General features: G+C 48.7%; 1 protein-coding gene across 1 annotated transcript in view; it reads left to right on the top strand.

The window, feature by feature from the left end:
- The first annotated feature begins 860 nt into the window (after window positions 1–860).
- Window positions 861–24,361, top strand: part of ONECUT3 (one cut homeobox 3) — a 92,267-nt gene continuing 68,766 nt past the window's right edge. The window contains exon 1 of the mRNA XM_030540515.1: window positions 861–1,884. Coding sequence (XP_030396375.1) covers window positions 861–1,884 — 1,024 coding nt within the window. The remainder of the gene's footprint in view (window positions 1,885–24,361) is intronic.

Below are 24,361 nucleotides of genomic sequence, written 5' to 3'. Positions count from 1 at the left end.
TATATCATATACAGTTGAGTCTGTATGATCTATAATAAACAGAAATAAGCTAACTAAAACTGTATCCACAATTGTCAACTTTTTTTTCTCCTTTAGAATATTTTTTCCTCCACTCCCTCCTCCGCTTCAGGGCATTAATCATCGATTAATCTCTGTGTGTGTGTGTATGTGTGTGTGTGTGTGTTACACCAATGCAGCGCGTGCAAACGGTCTCTTTGCTATCTACATTTTTCTATATATTTCAAATCCGATCAATTCTCCTCTTTGACACGCGGCTCTGGGTTTGCACTCAGACACGCCTGGGCTTTGTTGCACAGGGCGGCGGGGAGGGAGGAGAGACAGGTTGCGCTGAGGTGTGTACATGGCTGGGGGCGGGGGGGGGGGAGGTTAGAGCGCTAGGTGTCCAGAAAAGCAGAAGTTCATTTATTTTCCAATTGCACGTTGCCATCAAGTTACAGTTTCACCAGATTAGCTAGGAGGGGGGGAGAGAGAGGGGGCGGGGGGGGGGGAGGTTGTGTGGCGAGCCAGGAGCTGCTGACGTCAGGCCCTGCTGGCTGTGAGATTGAGGCTGGCTGGAGGTCCGGGATTCAATGCAATCCGCAGCTTTCCCAGCGCCGGCCGCAGAGCGCGGAGAGCCCGGGCTGCCACTGCCAGCAGCCGGGGCAGAGCCCGGGCGAGCGGCACGCACCCACTGAGGCCGGGCGTTGTATGGCGAGGGGGTGGAGGCGGGAGGGGGGCAGCCAGGCGTGCGGGAGGGAGGCCAGGCTCCCCACCAAGCCATGCTGGATTGACTGCGCGCTGGGGGCAGATCGATGGCTCTGAATTAAGCCGGGCAGCGCGGGCGGGGTGGGGGGGCCAGCATGGAACTTACCATGGAGAGCCTGGGCAGCCTGCACGGCGTGTCCCACTCGCAGGCCGGGGAGCTGATGAGCCCTGCCCACGGCCGGCCGGCTGCCCACCGGAACCTGGTCTCCCACGCCCGGCCGGCCATGGTGTCCAGCATGGCCTCGATCCTGGAAGGCGCCGGGGACTACCGGCCGGAGCACAGCCTGGGGGGCCCCTTGCACCCGGCCATGAGCATGGCGTGCGAGTCCCCCTCGGGCATGAGCCTGAGCAGCACCTACACCACCCTGACCCCGCTGCAGCACCTGCCCCCCATCTCCACCGTCTCGGACAAGTTCCACCACCCGCACCCGCACCACCACCCGCACCAGCGCCTGCCCGCCAGCGTCAGCGGCAGCTTCACCCTCATGCGGGACGAGAGGAGCCTCTCCTCCATGGGCAACCTCTACAGCCACTACCCCAAGGACATGCCGGCCATGGGGCAGCCCCTCTCCCCGCTGCCCAACGGCCTGGGCCCCTTGCACAACGCGCAGCAGCCGCTGGCCCCCTACGGCCCCGGAGGGCACCTGGCCAGCGACAAGATGCTCTCGCCCAGCGGCTTCGACTCCCACGCGGCCATGCTCTCCCGGAGCGAGGAGCACCTGGCCCGCGGGCTGGGCGCGCCGGGCGCCGGCATGATGCCCCCTCTGAACGCCATGCACCACCAGGGCCACCCCCACGGCCAGCCCAACGGCTCCCTCCTGGGCGAGCGGGAGAGGCAGGCGTCCGCCTCGGGCTCGCAGGCCGGCGGCTCCGGGCAGGTGGAGGAGATCAACACCAAGGAGGTGGCGCAGAGGATCACGGCCGAGCTGAAGCGCTACAGCATCCCCCAGGCCATCTTCGCCCAGCGGATCTTGTGCCGGTCGCAGGGCACCTTGTCCGACCTGCTGCGCAACCCCAAACCCTGGAGTAAGCTGAAATCCGGGCGGGAGACCTTCCGGAGGATGTGGAAGTGGCTGCAGGAGCCTGAGTTCCAGAGGATGTCGGCGCTGCGGCTCGCAGGTAGGGGGCAGAGGAGGCGCGGGGGTGGTGGGACTGGGCCGGGGGGATTAGAAACCCGAAGGACCGGGGTGGGTCTGCCCGGACACCCGCAGCAAAGGCACCCTCTGCACGCGCACATCGGTACCGATTGCAAAAATCCGATCCGTGCTTCTCCTTGGACACACACACACACACACACACACACACACACACACACACACACACACACACACACACACACACACACACACACACACACACACGGTGTGCTCTCCTTTCACTGCTCCGCACTGGGTAGCTGAATCCTTCTTTTTCTCTCGCACTCTCTCTCTGTTACCGGTTGTTTCAAGTCTTTAACCGATCGCATGGAAAAGCAAATCATATTTATTATAAACCTCACCCTTTCCCCCTCCTCAAAATCCCCTCCTCCGACCAGCCTGCTGCTGACAGTCTGAAATATAAAGATCATAGGTCAAAGTAATCAGAGGTGCAAATGCTATAGGTTATGTAGACGCTATCTATCTATCTATCTATCTATCTATCTATCTATCCCCATACAACCCCTCTATCTATCTATCTATCTATGTGTCCCTACACAGCTATTTAGCTACCTACTTGTTCTTCTCAGGGTTTTGTTTTGTTTTTTTTTGGTCCATTGGAGGGGCTTAAAACAGGCCTGGACCCGCCACCCTAAATACATAGCGGTAAATCAGTTACCCCGGTAAGATCTAAATGGTCTGTATACACAGAGAACCCCGAGGCCTGCTTCTTGGTGCTGCTGAATGAGTCCAAACTCAGCTGTTCCCCTCCTCCCTTGCCTGCCCCATGGATCGATAGGATAGCTTCTTCATTTTACCGCCAATCAATTCTCTATAGCCCGGGCAATGATTTGCATTTGGGATCTATCTGACGCGGTCCTCTCCCAATCTAGGTTTCTCTTGCGAGCGAAGGGGGCTTTGCGAGCAGGGAGATGCTGCTGTCTGGCTCTGAAAGGCCGAGGCAGGGACCCAAACCATCACGGCTCAGATGCTGATGCAGTCCTGACTTCATTTTAAATGAATGGACAGTCAGCCACAAATAAATGCACCCAGGCTTGGTCTTAGAACGGGGGGACAAGACACATTGCCTCTTGCTCTCCAGGGACCTATAGCACCGAGCAGAGAGGCCCCAAAGAGCGAATTGTGAATTATTTCTGTGTATCCTGGGAGATGTGGGGTCTGGTTCTCTGTGTTAAGATTTAGATTAAAATTGCATTGATAGAATTTCTACACATTCCCTCCACCCCCCACCCCTCCACTAGGATGGAATTCGTGCGTCCAGTCTAAAGCCTCGTGTGGATGTCATGATTTTAAACACGGTTGTCTAGAAAAATACATGCATACGGTCTGTATGATATGTATCATACATGATACGTACAGCTAAACATATAGTCCCATGAAACGTGTATTATAACTAAATATGCATCGTGTATTATGTACATTATACAGAATGCGTGTGTATATATATGTGTGTGTGTGTGTATATATGTGTGTGTGTATAATGCAAAGTGTATACACACACACACATATATATATTCATACTCATAGTCTTTATGTGTTTATAAATGACACAGTCTGAAGGCAAAATGTGGATAAATATTCCTCTCTTCTGCATACACACACGTCTCTATATACCCGTCAAGACAAAGAGAGAGAGTTTCTTTCTCTTCTGCTTGTGTGTTTGCATAACAGAACTCTGGGTTTTATACTGGTTGTTATGATTATTTATAATGCAGCGTAAACACAGATGCAATTCGCCTGTTACAGACCCAGAATACAAGGTGAAACGTATTTACCCTGATCGATTTTCTCCATGTGGAAACACAGCGAGCTCTTTAAGGTATTCATAAGTGAGATGAAAAGCTCCTTGTGAATCACCGACTTTCGCTTTCTCTGCTCGTTGTGGGCAGAGGACATTTTTCACATGGGCTCGGGGTTCTCTACCGCCTCAGGACTCTTTCCAGAAATAAGAGGCTCTTGGCTGCTACAGCCATGGGTATGCTATACGCACCTGCACTCTTTCCCCTTCTCCCCCCCCCCACATTCTCTCCTGTGTTCTCAGGATTGCTTCTTACCAGTTTATTCCCCCCTCTGCTCTAACCCACCTGCCTTGCTGCTAAGGGAACAGGATTGCTTCAGAGGCAAAATGACAAGGAAGTCCTCTGGGTTGGACTTCAGAACTGCCAGAAGCTGGGACTGGACTACAGGGGGATAAATCATTGGAAAATGCCCGGTTCTGTTGGTGCCCTCTGGGGCACCTGGCACTGGCCACTGCCAGAGACAGGAGACTGGATTAGATGGATCATTGGCCTGCCCCAGTGAGGCCGTTCTTGTGGATAGTTTATGTCTGGTGGCCTCAAAGGGGATGGATTAGGCTATTTAAAAAAAAAATCCGCATGACCTGTGGGCCATCTAGTGTCAGTGTATCTGAGCTCCAAGCAGATCCTGGGCGAATGTGATGAAGCGCTTCTCACATATAGCAAGATGTCTGTGGTAATTTATGGTGGGACAGCAGTATTCATATGTATTTAGTGTAATTCAGTTGCTCTTTAATTAGGGCAAGATCGTGGCATCCTTTAGTTCCAGTCGATGCCCTATTGAAAAGCAGTTAATAGAATGCAAATTATTCCTGCCTTTACAAGGTTCTGGTAAATAAAGATTTAAACACTGCCACGATTGGCTTGTTAAGTACCCCAGTTGTTCAATCTAATTGAGCAGTTGGTGTTTTATTTCTGACTCGCCAAAATAAAATAATTTTTTTTCAAAGCTTGAAGATTCAAGGGGGGGGGGTTCTAGATGTATATATATGGCCCTGTATTTTACCTGCAAGATTCAACAAAAACCCTCCACTAAATGAACTCACAATATTTTTGTAACAGGGTCACTCTTCATGGTTATTTTTTTAAAACATTTTTAGAATTTTGAGTTGAAATGAAATTAGGGATTCCTCTTATCATTTTTTTTTTGGTGAGGTTATTTGCCCTTGGTGATTTTCACGGATTTAAGCCAAAATCTGCTGGATACACATTTAAATACCTTCTCTGCTTCATATATTAAAATATAGTTCGGTTCAAAAGAAAAGTAAGGTAGTGCATACTATGCAACGTGTTGCATTGGATTTTAAAATATCAGCTATGTTACGTATATAAAATTCAGTTCTATTAAATTAATACGTCTATATTACAGGGAAGGAAATAGCAACCGTTTAAATATCAGTTATGTTACATATCCAAAATAAAACATACAAAATAAGGCGGATTATTATCTGTGATTCTATGGTTACAATCAAAATACTGCATCATATTAAATGCACTGCATTGTAAATATGCATTACAATTCTAAGAAAGATGAACATTGATTTTTTTTTCTGGAAGGTTTTGTTTTGTTTCCAAATTAGCAGGAAAATGCCACGTTCTTTAAACCAAAAGGTAAAACGGATTGTAAATCGCTAGGTGTTTCTGGAAAATATAACATGAAAATCGCAACCCAAACCCGACCTTAGAGGACATTCTTGCAAATGACGTTTGCAAATCGGTTAGGGAAGGGATTGTCTGTCTACGTTTGGGAACGCTCCGCCACTGGGTTTGGGGATGTGGAAGGAATTTTGAGAGCCCTTGTTAATTAGGACTAGAGAGGGTGAGACAAGGCCACCAAGCAGTATTTTTAAAAAGCCCGAGGAGTCGCTGAAAATGGCAGCTTATGTGCTAGTAGAGGCATTGTGTACTTAGAGGGCGAGGGTGTAATTTCAAAGGGCACCTTTCTCCGGCGCCTGATTTCAAAACTTTGTTGGAATCATTGTCGGGGTGAAGAAAGGCAGGAACGCAGGAGAGTTACTGCTTTGGTACTTGTGCGGAAGGGGGAAAGAGAACCCAAGTCCTAGCTAGCCGGATTAGATAGATCTCCGCGCATCAGGGGGTTATAAAGGCATACACCCCCTAGAACCTAATTCTGCATTCCTAGCACTTCCAGAGTCGCAGCGCAGGCCCATGGATGACTACCTCTGGGTACATGTTGCGTGCACATGTGTGTGCAAAGGTCGGAGCAGGGAACATGCCAGCTGAGCAGGAGATGTAGGTTCTCTGGAGAGGCGCGACACCCCGGGGTTGGTTCTGTTTCTGCGGGTTTTCCCGGTGTTTCCTGGCCGGTGGGTTGATTGTGTGTTGTTTTAGTGACTGTGGGCACTCCTGGCTGTGCTCCCCCCTCTGCTGAGCTGCACACACTGCAGGCTTCCCCCCTCCGATCGCCTTTAAAAAGCGTCAGCAGGTGGCCAGGGGGCTTGGTCTGGGGGAGGGGGCGGCCTGGTTCCGCCGCTCCAATCGATACCTTCCAATGACTCTCCCTAACTCACCCCCCCCATCCGTTGCCGTTTTTAAACCGACTTCAGATATTGTTCAGATTGCCCGCACCAGAGCACAGCTGTATTTTGAGGGCGTATGAAGGGGGGGGGACGGGTTGCGATATTGAATCCTTGAGACCGGCTACAAGGCACAGAAAATCGATGGCGGAGCCAAAGTAAAAAGCGACAGCCAGTGCGCCGGGCTGGGGACTTTGCAAACAGGGGATCGAAGCAGCCCAGCTCGGAGGTGTGAGCAGGGACCCCTGCCGACCCCTGGCCGAGAGGCGAGCCGGGTGTGTGGAGCGAGACCCGGAACCAGGCTAGGGAGGGAAGCCAGCAAGGAATGAATCGGGGGGTGGGGCGGGAGTAAGGCACCGATCTGTCTCCTGCCACTTGTAGCTAAAGGACAGAGAGACCCAGCTGAGCAAAGCAACCCAAGGAGAATTGAGGGGGTTAGATGTGGGCGGAGAGGGCAGAAGGAAGAAGGCTCGATGGGGTTGGGGGTGTTGGTGGTGACAGAGGGAGGCAGCGTGGGGTGTGTATTGGTGGGCGGTGAGAGAAAGGCAGAATGGGCTGTGTTCTGCTGGTCACAGAAGGAGCTACAGTTGGCGTGTATTGGTGGTTGTTGCAGAGAGACGCAGAGTGGGATGTGTGTTGTTGGTGACAGAGGGAGGCACAGTTGGTGTATATTGGTGGTGACAGAGGAAGAGCTAGTGAGGTGAATATTGGTGGTGACAGAGGGAGGCACAGTTGGCGTATATTGGTGGTGGTGACAGAGAGACACAGAGTGGGATGTGTATTGTTGGTGACAGAGGGAGGCACAGTTGGCGTATATTGGTGGTGGTGACAGAGAGACACAGAGTGGGATGTGTATTGGTGACAGAGGGAGGCACAGCTGGTGTGTATTGGTGGTGACGAAAGCACAGTGGGGTGTGTGTTGTTGGTGACAGAGGGAGGCACAGTGGGATGTGTGCTGTTGGTGACAGAGGGAGGCACACTGGGTGTGGTTAGTGCTGCGGACAGAGGAAGAGCTAGTGAGGTGTATATTGTTGGTGGTGACAGAGGGATGCCCTGTGTGGTGTGTATTAGTGGTGGTGATAGATGGAGGCACAGTGGGATGTGTACTGGTAGTCGTGACAGAAGCACAGTGGGGTGTGTACGGGTGGTGAGAGAAAGGCACAGTGGGGTGTGTACTGGTAGTCGTGATAGAAGCACAGTGAGGTGTGTATGGGTGGTGAGAGAAAGGCACAGTGGAGTGTGTTCTGCTGGTGACAGGTAGGTACAGTGGGATGTGTGCTGTTGGTGACAGAGGGAGGCACACTGGGTGTGTTTAGTTCTGCTGACAGAGGAAGAGCTAGTGGGGTGTATATTGGTGGTGGTGAAAGAGGGAGGCCTGGTGGGGTGTGTATTGGTGGTGACAGATGGAAGAACAGTGGAGTGTGTATTGGTGGTGAGAGAAAGGCACAGTGGGTGTGTATTGGTGGTGACAGAGAGATGCACAGTGGGCTGTCTATTGGTGGTGACAGGCACATGCAGTGGGTTGTCTGTTGGTGGTGACAGGCAGATGCAAAGTGCTGTATATTTTAGTGTAACAGAAGGAGGCACAGTGGGTCGTTTCTTGGTGCTTACACAGGGAGGCAGAGAGGTGTGTGTATTGGCGGTGACAGAGGGAGGGCTAATGGGGTGTGTATTGGTGGTGACAGGGCGGCACAGTGGGGTATGTACTGGTGGTGACAAGGAGGCGCAGTGGAGTGTGTGATCGACAGAGGCACAGTAGGATGTCTATTGATGGGGACACACAGAGGCACAATGAGATGTGTTTTGGTGGTGACAGAGGGAGGCAGTTATGTGCGTATTGGTGGTTGTGACAGAAGGGAGCCTAGAGGGGTGTGTATTGGTGCTGGTAACAGAAGGACACCTAGTGGGATGTGTATTGGTGATGGTGACAGATGGAGGCCAAGTGGGGTGTGTATTGGTAGTGACAGAGGGAGGTACAGTGGGTTTGTGTTTGTGGTGACAGAAGGAGGGGACAATGTATCTGATACAAATAGTGAAGGGCGGGGAAGGACAGGCGAGCTGGATACAGACCCTGGGAGTCACCCAGCCCCTGGCAGTACGTGAGACCTGCCCCTCTAACGCCTCCCCAAGAGAAGAAAACTGCGGGGGGAGGTGTTTCCATCTACCAGGCCTTTACCCCCAGACCTGCCCCGCCGGCCGGTGGACCAGCCCCCGGGCAGGGAAGGGGGCTCTGACATTTGGGGGAGGTGGAGCTTTGCAGCCAGCCTGCCCCCCCCCCACGGGGCAGTCCCTGGGCCGGGTTCACAAGTCCACCCTGATGTATGAGTTAGAGCCAGTAAATGGAAGATCAATAAACAAGCTGGGCCCCTATAAAATGGCTGTTGGTGCCTTTCTCTCCTTTCCACTCCAGTTCCCCCTTCCAGCCGCAGAGCCTGGCCGACGTGCAGCTGAACCATTAATTATTCAGCCGGGCTGGAACACAGCCCCGGTCGCGGCCGCGGCTCCGAGCGCCAGCAGGCGGGTTTGTTTGGCTTGGGGGGGAGCCAGCTTGCTAGGCCGGACTCCTGCGGGGGGGGGGGGAGCTGTCTCTCTCTAGCTGCGGTTGCCCCCCCCCCCGAGGGTGGTCGGTTTCTTTTAGCCCGATGGACCCTTCTCTCGCCTGCCCAGCCATCGCTACCCCTGCCTGTCTCGTGAAAATCTTCCCCCGGCCCGATACACCCCTGCAAACTTCTGTCTTCTCTGCCCTGCCTAGGTTCGATTCAGACTCTGCTTAGGAAGAGAGGGGTGGGGGCTAAGGGGGGAGTGGGACCCTGGGGAGTCCTGGGGGTAGGTGCACAAACAGAAGGGCTCCCAGACACACCCGCACAAGCACTCACAGCAGGGTATAGTGCAGTTACACAGAGATACACAAGTACACGCCCCCTCCAGAAGCAGATTCACTTGCAACACACCCACAAAGACGCTGAGCCAAATACACAACGCACCCAGAGGCTGAGAGATGTGGAGGTTCTCTCTGTTGTGCATACGTGTGTACTTTGTGAGTGTGCACATGTGGATGGGCATAACTGTGCACACGTGTGTGTAAGAGAGACAAGGTGGGTGAGGTAATTCCTTTGTACTGGAACAACTTCTGTTGGTGAAAGAGACCAGCTGCAGGACTTGAAGAAGAGTTAATCTCTTTCACAGGTAGAAATTGATCCTATAAAAGACATGACCTCCTCCACCTTGTCTCTCTCATATCCTGGGACCAACACTGCAAACAACGTGTGTGGAGAGAAGAAGAAGATACGTTACCAGACGTGTAAACTAAACGTGAACATTCGTGCAGGCCAGCACACAACAGACACAGAGAAGAAGCCACCTCGAGAATGTTACACACAGTGAACATGTGCGTGTCCTGTGTTTGTGCACTTGTGTGTGCACTGGTGCGTGTGAATCTGCGTTGTGCAGCGTGGCGATTGTAGGATGGTTTTATCAGGGTACATTTGGCAATGTATTTTGTGGGAAAACCTAAAGTGAGTGTCCCAGGTCATCCTTTATGAACGTCCAGACAACATGACATTTTTAAATATATTTTTATTTAGATTTTTTAGAACACCCTATGTCATGCGCTGGGTGCCCCTTCTAATATTTAAAACAATCCGAAAATCAAATGACACTGAACCACTAAAATCCACAGCTGCCGCCCCATGTGATCCTAATTCACTCCCACCCCTTTCATTACACCACCCCTGTGCAATTAACAACCCTCCTCATTCCGTCCACTCCTCACATCACATCCCGTCACCTATGTGCTGTGCGCCAGAGATGACTTTATACTGAGACCATTTCTTGTACCCCTCTGCCCCAGGGAGCCAGTTGTTTCAGGGAGCATCGCTTGGACGGTCCACGCTTGGCAATAGTTATCGGGCTAGATCCTCATCTGGGGTGAACTGAAATAGCCCCATTGAAGTAGACAGGTTTATACCACCTGAGGCCCTGGCAGTAAGGGGCTAAATCCCCTCTCAGAAGGGCCCCACCCCACACGAATGATGCTGATGCCCAACATCCAGGTGCTTCCCTAGACTGGATGTTGTGGAGGCAAATGGGGAATCTCTCCCTCGCTACTGTATCCAGATCCTCCCTCTGAAGCTTTGTGAAAGATCCGATCTCAGACCAAGAGTGACTGTACCCCGCATGCACTTCGCAATAGATTCCTTTTGGGGCTGGGGGGGGAGGTGTTCCGCACTGGGATGGAAAGGAAGAAAACCCGGACCCTGGCGGGTGGATTCATTTGCTGTGAAGCTGCTCAGAGGTTCGGGGAGTGGAGATAGGTCCCAGGATGAGCGAGGAGAGGGTAGGAGCTCTGGTGAACCAGAATGAGCTGAGATGTTCCCAGGTACTCCCCTCCTAGGGTCTATCTGACTCCCCTCCCACGGCCTGTTCTGATCACCTTTGGGGGCAGCTCTGCAGGGGAACCAGAGCTGGAGGCAAGGCCCTAGCAGCTCCTAGCAGCCTCCAAAGGAGACCGGGGACCCCCGTGCGCTGGGGATGAGCAATGGCGGGCAGTTCGTCCAACTAACATGCGACGGGAGGGGTCTTTCCAACAGCCCAAGGGCGGGCGGGTGGCTAGAAAAGGTCTTGCAGTTGAAAGCACTCGTAGGGCCGAAGCCAAAGTCCATAGAAGTAACTGGGGATCTGCCAGGACACCCGTACAGAGCGCAGCGGCCAGTGTGGATGGAGGTCTGGGTCCAGAGGCGACTGTGCGCATGGGACAGTATTTCTCGAGTAACCTGGGCCTCTGTTCCCCTCCGCCCATCCCAGGCATCCAGAGGCAGGCCCTTAGCGGGTCACCGCTTGTCTTGTAGTTCTTCTACAGAAACATTTCTCAGTAGCGCACCTCCTCCCCGCGTGGCCCCACAGCATTCCCACTGGGGGGCAAGGGGCAGTGGGCAAGGTGCTCCGCGGGAAGGCTAGAAGCATCCCCCGGCTCATAACATAAGAACCACCGTTGATTCCTTAAAGAGCAAGGAAGCTCCTGCCTTTGTCTGATCTCTGCTACAGATGCCTTCCCACTTGTCTGTTTCAGCGCTCAACAGGGATCTAGGCGGTGACGAGGCCTGTAAATAGCCACGAGGGGTTTGGATGAGCGGGCTCATCCACACTGGGGTGTTTTCCCAGCAGCATATTTAACGTTTCAGAAAAAAATCTCTCTCTTCCCTATACCCACTTTATGTATGCATCTGTCTGTGCTCTTACACATCAGTCAATCGATCTATCTATCCCCATACACATCTATCCACAGACACCTCTGTTTATCCACTATCTCCATGCACATCTGTCTATCTATCCCTATACGCCCCCTCTACCTATCCCTCCCCTACGCCCTCTATCTATCCCCATCCACTCCAACTATCTATCCCCAGAAACTCCATCTATCTATCTATCTATCCCTATACACCCCATCTGTCTGTCTCTCCCCATGCGTATCTGTCCATCTCTCCCGATACACCCCCTCTATCTATCTCTCCCTGCACCCCATCTATCTATTCCCATCCACCCATCCCCATACACCCCCTCTATCTATCCCTATACACCCCATCTGTCTGTCTATCCCCATGCGTATCTGTCCATCTGTCCCTATACACCCCCTCTATCTATCTCTCCCTGCACCCCATCTATCTATCTATCCCCATACACCCCCTATATCTATCTCCCACCCCCATCTATCCCTATACACCCCCTGTCTATCTATCCCCATGCGTATCCGTCCATCTCTCCTATACACTCGTTCTATCTATCTCTCCCTCCACGCCCTCTATCCCCATCCACCCCATTTATCCATCCCCAGAAACCTCCTCTATCTATCTATCTACATACACATCTCTTGTCTCACTTTTATTGATCAGTCCCTTACTCATTTAGTGAACTAGCTCACAGCCGCAGTAGTGTTAGCTGGGCCCTGTTGAAAACCCCAACTCTAATAATTCTCTCTCTTTTCCCCCCCTGTTCTCTATCTCAATGTGTGTCCGCAGAAGTGCTAATGTAGCAGAACATGGGCACGCCACCTCCCCCGGGCGCAGTTACGTGTTTGCAAGTCGGCTCATGGCGTGGCGGTGGGGCGTGGGGGCAGCGGAGAAAGCCCCCCCCCCGCGCTGGAGTAAGGGCTGGTCTCCGGTTCGGCCTGGCGCCGGGTGCCGATGGCTGCCCTTGGCCGACCCACCCCCGGCTGCACCAGGCGTTCTGCGGGAGCGGATCTGGAGCTGGTTTGAACTGAATCTGTATCGATCCCCAGCCCGGGCTTTGCCTGTCTGTTGGCCAGGCAGCTTCTCTCGTCTCCTCTCCACTCCCTGCCCCCGGACCAACCCAGCCACAGCCGCTACTGGCATCAAAACGCCTGAAGCCCCAAACCACGGCTACTGATATTACACAGCTAGTCAGGGGTGAGCAACACATCAAAATACAGACAGGCCAAGAACATTTATAGACTCATCCAGAGGACTCATTACGGAATGTGGTATTCCTTTGCCTTGGGAGGGGGGAAATACCAGAGGTCAGTAACAGAGAGAGATTTACATTTATGTGTCTATTTAAATGTAGCTAGCTAGCTAGATAATATGTATTGGTGATGGTTGATAGACAAACATTTATATGTATAATCACATATAGATATAGATTATCTAGACTAAGGTGTTATTCGTTTGTAAGCACCATATAATGAAAGATCTCGGTATATGCGAAGAATTGTTTAATATCAAACACCAGGTCTCTGATCTCCCCTCTCCCTCCTCCCCCTGTTTAAGTTTAAATGCAGAAGCTGATTTTTCTCTGCAGGCAGGGATATTTCCCCACCACTGCTCTCCAGCAAAGATCAAAAGACTTTCTGGGGTGGGTTTGTTTGTAAATCAGGCAAAATGAAGCGACTAGTAAAGGAATCTAAACTTTGGCAGGACTCGGGGTTGGGCACGAAGCAGCAGGACGGAGCAGATATTAACAAACATCCGTTCGACCCAAACGCCTCTGGGAGTGGATGAAAGAAAACACTGTTGGAATAGGGAAAATAAATCCTTAACCGAACGGGGAAAAATAACGAGAGAGACAGAGGGGGATTATGTATGACTGTGTCTACAATTTTACGACGGAGCCCAATTTTAAAACAAAATCCTAAATCAAATACCTTTCCAATTCAATGTCCTTCTATCAATGCCCCTCTCTCCATAGGCTTCTGTGGAGAGAGAAAGAATTGGAAATGCATTTTATTTCTGCATTACATTTTAGATTTGTGCTTCCTCGTAAAATTGTAGAAACAGGTAGGCGTTGCACACATACGTGTCTGCATGCGTGTGGGTAAAAAATACATGCATGTCTAGGTATATCCATACAGATAGGACTGTTTCTGCAGTTTGATGAGGAAGGACAATTTTGAAATACACTAGGCCACTGCCATACGTTTGCGACTCACTCACATTTTGTCGTTTCCAAATGTCTTTGGTGTGTGCTTGTTTGGTGGTTGAAGGCAGGTATCGGTCACGTCATGGCGTCTCTTTGCTCCTCCGCGATAGGTAGTTTTGGGTGGGGGGGCTGGAACCTTTTGTAGAGTGGGGGTGATGAGAGCCGCTGAACCCTGGATATGATGGAAACCGTTTCAAGTCAATGGGGTGCGGCAGCACCCCCGGGACCCCTAGTTCCAGCGCCTCTGGGTGATTTACCAGAAAAGCATCAAATCCATCCTTGCTCAAGATTTATTAATAGATCCAGAAATAGAAAATTCATTTGTGGGGTGTGTGTGTCAATTACAAAGTTGTTTCCGTTGAGCTACGCAATCAGTTTCCCTTCTCCTTTGTTATTTGTCCTTAACTTGAATTAGCACCCAGCTAATAAATCATCGGGCGTTTCTTCTCCCGCTCCGATGAGATGCACTTGCAGGCAAGAAATCAAAAAAAGCCTTTAGAAACCATTTGATCTGCTGATCAGATTTATGAGCAAGTCAATGGGATCCTTGTTGTTAAAATGCCGGCGCTGAACAGAGATAGGTGGGGACTTGTTACTGGGGTCTCTTTATTTTCACGGTTTCTTTTGGATCGGGTGATTTTGAAGTTCATGATATTGAATGATGCTTGACGAAATTCAGTTCGATATATTGAAAAATCGTATTCGCGAATCGTTAGAGAGCCAGCGAAAGTGTGTATTAGGGAGCGGATTACTGAAATATACACTTGATGTGGGTGTTTACAGATACTTGGATCTCATTAGTCACATGCAGCATATTTCGGTTTCATATATCCATGTGAGTTGTATTATATTATATGGTGGAGGTATATATGAAAGCGAATTATTTTGCAAATATTAAAAATGTGCGTATAAAAACTATGTAATTATATCTAGGGGAATATCTATTAATCTCATAGACTGTGAACTATATATAATTATATATGACATATGTCATTAAATCATGTATATACACATACACATATCGGTTCTGTCTCTATATGTGTGTGTTTATACTCTCGGGAAGGGCATTGATTTTGTTTCTGTGTATATATTTCTCCTGTAGCGTCCAGTATACAGTCATGCGTCTTGCCATCAAATATATATCGCAAGGGAAAGCAGTTCATCTGTCTAGGGAGAGAAGGCAGCTTTTATTAAAGGAAATACGTTATATAGAAACATTTTTCAAAGAAAGAACGTGGAAAACATAAGAATTAGGAAAGAAAGAAAGAAAAGCAATGTTGCAGTAGGATATTCACAGACCTCCCTGTGGTAATATTCTGATCGGTGTTTACTTCCTACTTCAGTTCAGCCCACCGGGATCTTTAATCGAGCTCCCGAATTATATATAATACGACATAAGAACCCGCTTTTCAAAATGCTCCATTCGCTTCTGGGTTTGCCGCAGCAACCTCGTGGGAGGGAGGTGGGCGATTTTCAACACCAAGCAGAAACACGCGCACCGGACGAAAAACAAACAAACGAACAAACAAACAAAAAACCAATTCCTATCCCAGCCAGGGACAGACTGTACTTGGGGAAACTGAGTAAAGTTAACACGAGCCTATGGCGCGCGCACACACCCACACGTGCCATGTGGGCACGCGTGTGCGCACAGACGCACCGCCATCACGATCAGGCTCCTCCATCCAAAATAAGCGAGGTTCTCGACCCACGCTGACTTCCCCCCGGGACACATTTGTGTGTCCGAAGTTGTGTAAGAGAATTCTAGGCAACCCCCGAGCGAGTCTGGCCTTTAGCACACGTGTGTGTAAGAGCTGGTGACGCGGGGCGATTGCATGGGATTTGGAAAGACAGATGCGTGCATGTGAGATGTGTGTGTGTGATACATAGATTTAGACCAGGTGTGTGTGTATGTGTGTGTGCGTGTGTCGGGGAAGAGCTAATGCCCTGCTCAAACCGATACATATTTCGAATTTCGCTTTTCATTCTTGACGGTTTCCCATCACTATTTTCAAAAGGGGTCAGTCGGGCCGGGGGCTCTGCCCACTTTGGCAGGCTGGGGGGTCTGCCTGCACTTTCCCACCGGCAAGACTGGCAAAAACAGACCGAGCCGGCGGATGAAAAAATCCCAGCACACCCTCTTGGCTTTTGTCCTCTGGTTTACAAACAAACCAGCCAGCCAACACCAACAGTAAAACACTAAAAACCAGCTACTCTCAGATTACCGTATGAACCCAACCGCCCCTGGAATAGTGGAGTCGATTGGCGTAAAGAGCCCCCCATATACCACTTCCTGTGCGCCAGGAGCTTCATGTTCACTCCTGGTTTCTAAATCCAGTCCCTTTGGGGTTTGGGATTTCACCACCCGAGCCTCAGAAAGCACCTCTTAGAGCCCCTTTCCCAGAGCCCCTCCACGCTGGGCTGCGCGCTAAGTAGCGGTCGGCGCAGGGGAAGGGAGGTGGGGTGGGGTGGGGTGGGGTTAAAATATTTGACTAATTGAAAATTGAGAAAAACACCTGTTGTGATCGAATGCGGATGTAAGGAGTCTCCCGATAATCACCAGGAGAGCCGGGCGCGGTTACACAAGCAGTGTGCATGAAATATCAGATGGCTGCCGTCTGCCCAAACGAAACAGAGATGTTTGGTTTGCAACATATTTTCAAATACCAATCGGTTATATACATTATCCATTTTCATTTGCTATAGTGTGTGTGTGTCTATAAACACATTCCATATACAATTAAATGCGTTGCAAATACACACACACACACGCACATAGTGGATTGCAAATATATATGTATATTTGCAACCCACTATGTGTGTGTGTGTGTGTTGTGTGTGTGTATATATGTTTGCAACGCATTTAATTGTATATGGCGTGTGTTTTATAGATATATATACGCCACACACACACAGTGGATTGCAAATATATATATATTTGCAACCCACTCTGTGTGTGTGTGTGTGTGTGTGTGTGTGTGTGTGTGTGTGTGTGTGGTATAGATAGATAGATATAAACATACTCCATATACAATTAAATGAGTTGCAAGTATATATATACACACACACACAACACACACACTCACACACACATAGTGGGTTGCAAATATACATATCTATTTGCAATCCACTATGTGTGTGTGTGTTGTGTGTGTGTGTGTGGTATTTATATATTTATCACATATACACACACCTTTTTATCGTAACATGTCCATTACCCCCGAAATATATTATTGTTCTTTTATAGATGTGTATATTATAATGATATATTATTAAAATATGGAGTGTATAGCACAGGTGTGTACCAATGTGATCGCTATATGTAATGTATGATGCTATTCTATAACGGAAGTAATGAATGTCGTAGTAATATTCCGCAGTGCAATTCTTCATACGTAACACGCACATACAGATACACCGTAATATAGACCCGTAGCCCCAGATCTCGATTATGACTCTGTATCTTTCTACCCGGCGGCTGAACTTTTGATCGAAATACGCTCAGCAAAAAAAGGAACCGGGGTCTTAGGAAATCGGTAATTAGACTTTTTCCTCATTTGGTGCGCCCCTTGTAAACACAAAACGGAGTCCCGGGTGGATGGCGGGATTTGTCCTGGCTTTCTAGACCTTTTAATTTGGCAGCTCTGGTGGAAAACGATCGTTTAGCGGCGGGAAATATTTATCCAATTAAAAAAAAATGGAAGGCGGGGTTTGAAAAAGAGAAATTGAACTAACCGTCTTGCCAGGGGGAGCTGGGATCTGTGGCGGAGCCGAAACATGTGCTCGCCACGGGAAACGTTTCGCTCCTGTTTCCTCGCTGGTGCAATTGACAAGAGGCCGAAATAAGCCCCCGGATTTTAAATCTGCTGATTCCCAAAGATGAGAGTCAGCGAGCTGGGAAAAAAATATGGAAACCATGGGGTACTTTGCTTTTCCTTTCGCCCATTCCCTTGCGGCTGTTGTGGCTGATTTATTCAAGGAAATAACAGCGAGCAGTCTTCGTGGTTTGTTCTTGTTTTTTTTAAAAAAGAAACGACTCTCAAACATACATGAATCTGTTTCGCCCCGATGCCGGTCTCGGAAGAATAAACTACTGAAATCTGCTCCTTTTCCTGCCCACTGAAGTGGAAACAGACCTGTAGAAATGGCCAAACGTAATTCACCCTAAATTATAAAGAATGAAGAGAGAAACCTCTTTATTTAGACTCGGCCGGTTTCTGGGGAGGATTTGCCTTAAATTCCCCCTCTTCCCAGTAACACACCATAGGTCGGATCCAGAGGAGCGAATCTGCCCCTCCACCTATTTTTTTTTTTGCACATTTTATCTTGTTAATTTCAAACTCCCGTGTTCCAGGGCCAAAGGATTTTCTGTTTGCTAATAAGCACAGTGGCCAGAAGAAGTCTAATAAAAGCTACTGTGAGTTAAATATTAAATCTCCCCCACCCCCAATGAAATCAGCTCAATCTCATTAAAAACAAACTGATCTCAAGCCTCTTCTCCCCCTCACCCTGATGTGTTGGTTTAAACTAGAATTCACATTATTGTTTTTAAAATGTCATTGTTTCTCGAGAATTTTCCCCCAGCTTTGTTATCAATCTGAAACCCAACTATCCCCCACAAAACGTTCACCTGGTTGGTCTCATATATTTGAAGCAGCCCTTTCATTTGCTGCTTCGCTTGAAAAGGAAACACGTTCACAAAATGTGCTAGAAAAGTGGATCCGTATTCTCCATGTTGTATTTAAGTCAATGCAGATTTTTTTTGGACTGTGTCACTTTGGGGGGGGGGCGGATTTTTACAGGTTGTTTGGCTGTGTGTGGTTGTGAGGTTTATTTTATTTTATTTTCCCCGATTGCCGCTGAACCCTTAAGGGAGAGATAACAGAGAAGAGAGAACTCTCTGAGTGACCTTTGAATCAATTTGAAAAAGCTCATTTAACTGATAAGTCTTGAAAGCCCCAGAACTAATTTGAAAATACATCTATTAAAACCCCATTGCTGGTGCCTAAGTACAGCTGTGGAGGAGTTGCAAGGCAGACTTCATGGGGTCTGGGGCTATCTGTGAGCACAGCTTTAAGCAATGGTCAACAAAGAAATTGCTTCATGGCATGAAAAATTATGAGGCTTGAAAAGAACAGCCCCTCCCTCCCAGGCGATCATGGAAAGGAAAGTAGATTTGCAGGGCGAGGAGCATTTCCTTAGGATAACCTTAGAATCAAAAGAGACAGAGGCTGGAATCGCAGACGGAATATTGAATTTTCCTCTTGAAAACAAATCCAATATTTTATTGTTTTGTTAAGTTCAAATGGCAAGGCAGGAGAGGCTGAGGTTCTCAGTATGGAAAGCAATGGCCTTAAGAAGAGGTTGAGGCTCTGGGTTAAGGCTTTTCTAGCATTATCCAGGTTCGGCTGGAAAACATGGCTACCCATCGCAGCAGGGGATAACGGATAAAACAGGGTTATGTCGTCGTTATATTTCCTGCCTGGTTCCAGCTCTGACAGTGCAAACAGGTTTTACTCCTGGACTTTACCGCATATGTCAAATTCAGGTCGGTTGTTAGCTCTTAGGACAACTGTCTCACACTCTGTCTGGGCATAATGGGGCCCTGGTCCTGTCTGCAATCTACTGTCATACAAATAATACATAGAGATAAATGTTGCGGGATGGCATCTGTCTTCTGCCAGGGGAAAATGCAGGGCTTTTGCCAAGACCAGCCCATTGATCCTGGTCAGGGGGTGGTTTGCTGGTCAAAACACCCTTTTCGGTTTGGTCTGGCAGGAGAAGTCATATGGCAGGGCAGTGCTACAGACGGGACTGTAAGGAGTTTTGGTCCTTGTCGATTTCGAAACACCCACTAAAGTAGTGAGTTGGGAGGGAGATAAGGACTTGAGACAACAGGAGGGGACCAGGAGATTAAGCTTTGTCGAGATAGGACCAAGATTATGCAATGAACTCCCCCAGGAGCTAAGGAGCATCACAAACCTCAGCACCTTCTCCTCCATGGGCCAGACCTTGGTTTGATCTTGCCTTCTGTAACAGAAATATGGAGCACCAGGTGTGTGTACACACCCATCCACCTACTAGAGAGAGATATATAAAATCCAAACCAAAACACTGCCCTGCAAACACCTGTCCCCTTGGGGAAGGAGGAGAGACCACGTGGGTGACAGATCTTGGGCACGTTGCTTATTGTTAGTGCCTAGATACTATGTGTGACGAGTGTGGTGTAAGAACTGACAGAGTAGAATAGAATGAGGAGTGTGTGGGGTTGGGTGGGGGGAGCAGTCTGCTGAGCCGCGCACAGTTTTCTCGCGGGGTCCAGGAGTTGGTGAACAGGGTTAGGCCTGTGAGTTGCCAGGGGACCATTTTCTTGTCCTGTGTGTGTACAGCATTTAGCAGAGAGGGATCTGGCCCGTGAGCTGAACTTACAGGTGGTACCTCATACTAATGATAAATAATAATATAAAGACAATGTTATATATGGTCTGATCCAAGACCCCCTGATGTCAGTAGGAGTCTTCCCAGGGAAGCCCCTGGAACATTTTCATCTGGTATAAACCCCCTTGTGCCTGGTTCCCACACGCGGGCGCTCACCACAGCTCCCCTCCCGCTCCATGAGCAAGTTCTGCTGGCACAGCAGAGGAGACATGGGCTGGCAGAAGTGGAGCAAGGCCAGCCAGGCCCTGGGGTCGGGGGAGCCCTGATGCAGGAGCTGGCCCCATGGCAACAGAGAGGAGGAGCAGTGCTGGCCCTGCACTGGCTACTCACATTTGGCCCAGCCCCTGCCTTGTGATGGGTGGGTGGGGCCAAAATTGAGTAAGTGGCATTGCCAACTGGTGCACAGGAGTACCAGTACATTTCAGGCCTGGCTCTGCGGTCCCTCTGTCATGACACGAGGCTCAGGCTGAGTGGGCAGTGGGGTGGCCAGCGCTGTTCCTCCTCGACTGGCCAGCGGTACGCATAACATGCAGGTGCCCCCGAGTCTTGCCATTAACTTCAGTGGATTTTGGATCAGGCCAATAAAAACTAGCTTCAATAGCTTCCAATTCCATATCTCTCTATATTTCCCCCCCCCCCTCAGGTATTAGTCACAACACCAGAAGACTGCAGAGTGGCTCATGTTAACCTCTGTCTTTAAACAGTGGGGTGTGGGGGAAGGTGTGAGAAAGGAAATCATGATCAAGTCGGTCTGTCTGCAGTCGCAGGTAAAATCCTAGGCCGCCATCATGGATAGATCTATTGAATGGTGTGAAGGGGTGTGCACAGGAGTAATGACGGGGAACCAGCTGGAATTCATGTGAAATAGATCATGCCAGAGGCTCTTGACTGCCTTGAAAATATTGGGTTTTCAGCTCTTTCCAGGAAGCAGGATTAATCCCAAAGGCAATTCATGGGATATTTTGCAGCTAGACGTCAATACCATGTAAGCATTTGGTTCTGAGGCTGGGCAGCTTGGGACTCAAGTCTATATGTTTGTTAGCAGACTGGCTAAGCGGGCGGAAGCCAAAACAAACAACAAATGAAAAAAACTTGTATATGACAAACTGCTGCAGTGAGAAGAGGTCCCTAGGATGGTATTTTAATGGCCACTGCTTTTCAGCGATGACTTCATGCAGGGCTGTCCCAACAGAGTGGCAGGATTTGCTGATGAAATGGAAATCTTGTTAATACGTCAAGTGATATAACTCATCTCCGGAAAGATTTAAACCCAGCCAGGCAGTGGCCAGTGCCATGGATGATGTTTAGCACCTTTTGGCTCTTTTTTTTAAAAAAAGAAAGAAGATAAAGTGAGATACAGTAGTGTCTAGGAATTGGATAGTGCCCCTTTAAATAGACAGTGGACCCCCAGAGAAAGAAACAATATAAAAAGTAGGCAGAAACCACTCTGGCTCATAACTACAAATAGACATGACTGCTCTGACAGGTTCTGGGGGCTTGTGCAGTAGAAGACAGGGTCGCCCACTAGAGGGCTTCCAATTTATTTAAAGGGATATTACCCAATTCCTAAAGCCTAGAGATGTGCCTTGCGAGGTGGAATGCACTAACAACAGAAGGAATTCATGGTCAACTGCAACAGGGGAGGAGCTTTGTGGGTATCTGAAGAACATGGCGAGAGATATGTGTTCTGCCTTAGCCCAAAGCCACGCCATGGCCCTGCCTACTGGACTGCGTGCACATCTGCCAGTGTGTACAAACTGAGGACAAGATCTATGGAGAGCTATCAAATGGATCCAAAGTGCAGTGGGGTCTTAGGTTTGTTGATAGGCCAAAGCACTTATGTCTGGGTGTTTCAGAGAAGAAGACAGAGCGTGTGATGTGATAGAACCAGGAGCAGGACCTAGATCTGCTTAATCCCCATGTGCTGCTAATCATGAAGCTAAATTGCCTGGGGGCTAGCTGGTAGCTTCTTGTGGCATGCCAGTTCTTTAAAGAGAGACCGCTCCACTGGTGTACTACACAACTCCCGTGAGGCAAAGAAGCTTACCTGGCCAATGTGCTGGTGAAAACAATCATCATCCTGGTCAAGCTCCAAAGGGAAAGGAAGGAGGATGGCGTAAAAATCATTAGCATGAGTAGAAGGCTGGTCACGTAGTTAAAGCACTGGCTAGTCTACAGCAGAGCTGGGCTCAGTTCTCAGCCTGTGCTGCAGGCTGGTGGTGTGAACTTCACCAAGTCACTTACATTACTCAGTTTCCCCTCTGATAAACGGAGGGAATGGCCCAGGGTTTCAAAAGTGGTTAGCGATTGAAGAAGGAGGGTGCTCAAAGAGGGAGGGTGCTCAGCACTTGCTGAAAACCAAGTCCTCATCAGGGCACTCAAAACGGGCACCTCAAATCAATAGTTGCTTTTTGAAACTTTGGCCAATTACCCCTGCTTTCTCCTATCCTTGTGCATGTTGGCTGTTTAGACGGTAAACTCTGCAGGGCAGGAACTCCTGCTCACTATGTATCTATGCAGCGCCTGGCACAAGAGGGCCCTGATCTCAGCTGGGGCTTTTGTACTCAGATTGTAAGCTCCCTGGGGCAGTGACTGGCTTTTTGTTCTGTGTTTGCACGTAGCCCAGTGGGGACTGCGGCTCCTCATTGTTTTGCGCTCAAAAAACTAACTCAAAACTTGAAAACACACATAAATCACCAGGCCCCAATAGCTTGCGTCCTGAGATACCCTCTAAGGAGCAATTAACCACATTAGCAGATACCTTCCCCTGGTAGCAGGGAGAGCACCATCAGTTTGGGGAATAGTTCATGTTACTCCCCATCTTAAACCAGGGGAGAAGATGTGAGCCAGGAAATTATAATTCAGTGAGTCTGCCTGTAATCACAAGAAAAATTCTGGAGATTACCATAGATTCATAGATTCCAAGGCCAGAAAGGACCGTTATGATCATCTGTATAATGCAGGACAGAGAATGTCCCCCAGATAATTCCTAGAGCAGATCTTTCTGAAACCCAGTCAATTTGGATTTAAAAATTGAGAATCCACTATGACCCTTGGTAAATTGCTCCAAAGGTTAATTATTCTCACTGTTAAAGGATAGATAGTTTATTAATAGTCAGGAGAGGCTACTATTATTTACTGGAGCTGGTTGATTATTTCTGAGTTTCAAAGTACTGAAGAAAATCTTAATCGGTGCGTCATCAAAAATAAAACAGGGTGAATTTTTCAGTCAGGGTCTGTTATTTATGCGAGAATTGTGTCTATAGAGTCCCTAATCAAGATCAAGACCCCATTGTGTCAGGTGCTGTACATGCAAATCCCTTCAGAGCTTACAGTCTAAATAAACAAGAAGGTCAAAGAGCAGGAACAGAAGAAGAGTGACTTGCCAGAGGTCAAGCAGCAAGACAGTGGCAGAGATGGGAATTGCATCCTGGCAGCCCTATCAACTAATCTAATATGATTGTCCTAGAATAGCTTCATAATACGTGGGTTATAAATGAGAAATAGCAGAAGAAGAAACAGATCATGCAAGAAAAGGGGAAGACAGCAATTGACCAAAGGAACATGTACAGTATTGCTACAAAGGGCTCTTCGATGATGACATAGGTTTTTCCATCCTGAGAATATTTTTGAGACTTCGGAAATTCTTCCTCCAAATTGTGACAGAAATTAGAAAATTTGAGAAAACTGAACATTTTCTGGCTCAGTCGATAATTCTGATACATCTTGGTTTGATTTTGACCATTATAACATATCATTTAAAAAAAAAGAGTTGTACTGTGATTAGCTTACCTTTAGAAGCACACCGTTGTTTTGAACCAGAAAACTGCAATTTGTTTGTGTTTCAAAACTGTCAAAATGGGGCATTTCAACAATTTCTAATTTTTTTTTGTTAATTTCAAAATGTTTTCAAGATGAGAAATTTGTCAGAACTGACTCTTTTCCCCATGGAGTTTTGGTTTTGATGAATCAGCTTTTTTTTCAACCAAAAATGTTTTGTCAAAACATTCCCGCCCAGATCTAATTATGTGCAGCATCCAAGCTCCTCTCCAGCATCAATGAATTTATCCTCACAGGAGGCAGGGAAGTATTAACCCCATTTGGGGAAACAGGCATGACACAATTAAGTGATTTGCCTGGGGTGACACAGAGAGCCTGTGGCAGAGCCAAGAACTGAAACTAGATCTCTTAGCTTGCAGTCCAGTGCCTGAGCCACAAGATCATCTCACAATGATGG

Source organism: Gopherus evgoodei, chromosome 22, assembly GCF_007399415.2.
Source record: "Gopherus evgoodei ecotype Sinaloan lineage chromosome 22, rGopEvg1_v1.p, whole genome shotgun sequence".
NCBI classification, from domain to species: domain Eukaryota; kingdom Metazoa; phylum Chordata; order Testudines; family Testudinidae; genus Gopherus; species Gopherus evgoodei.
The sequence above is the reverse complement of the archived record's forward strand: the minus strand, read 5'-3'. Positions and strand labels throughout refer to the sequence as shown.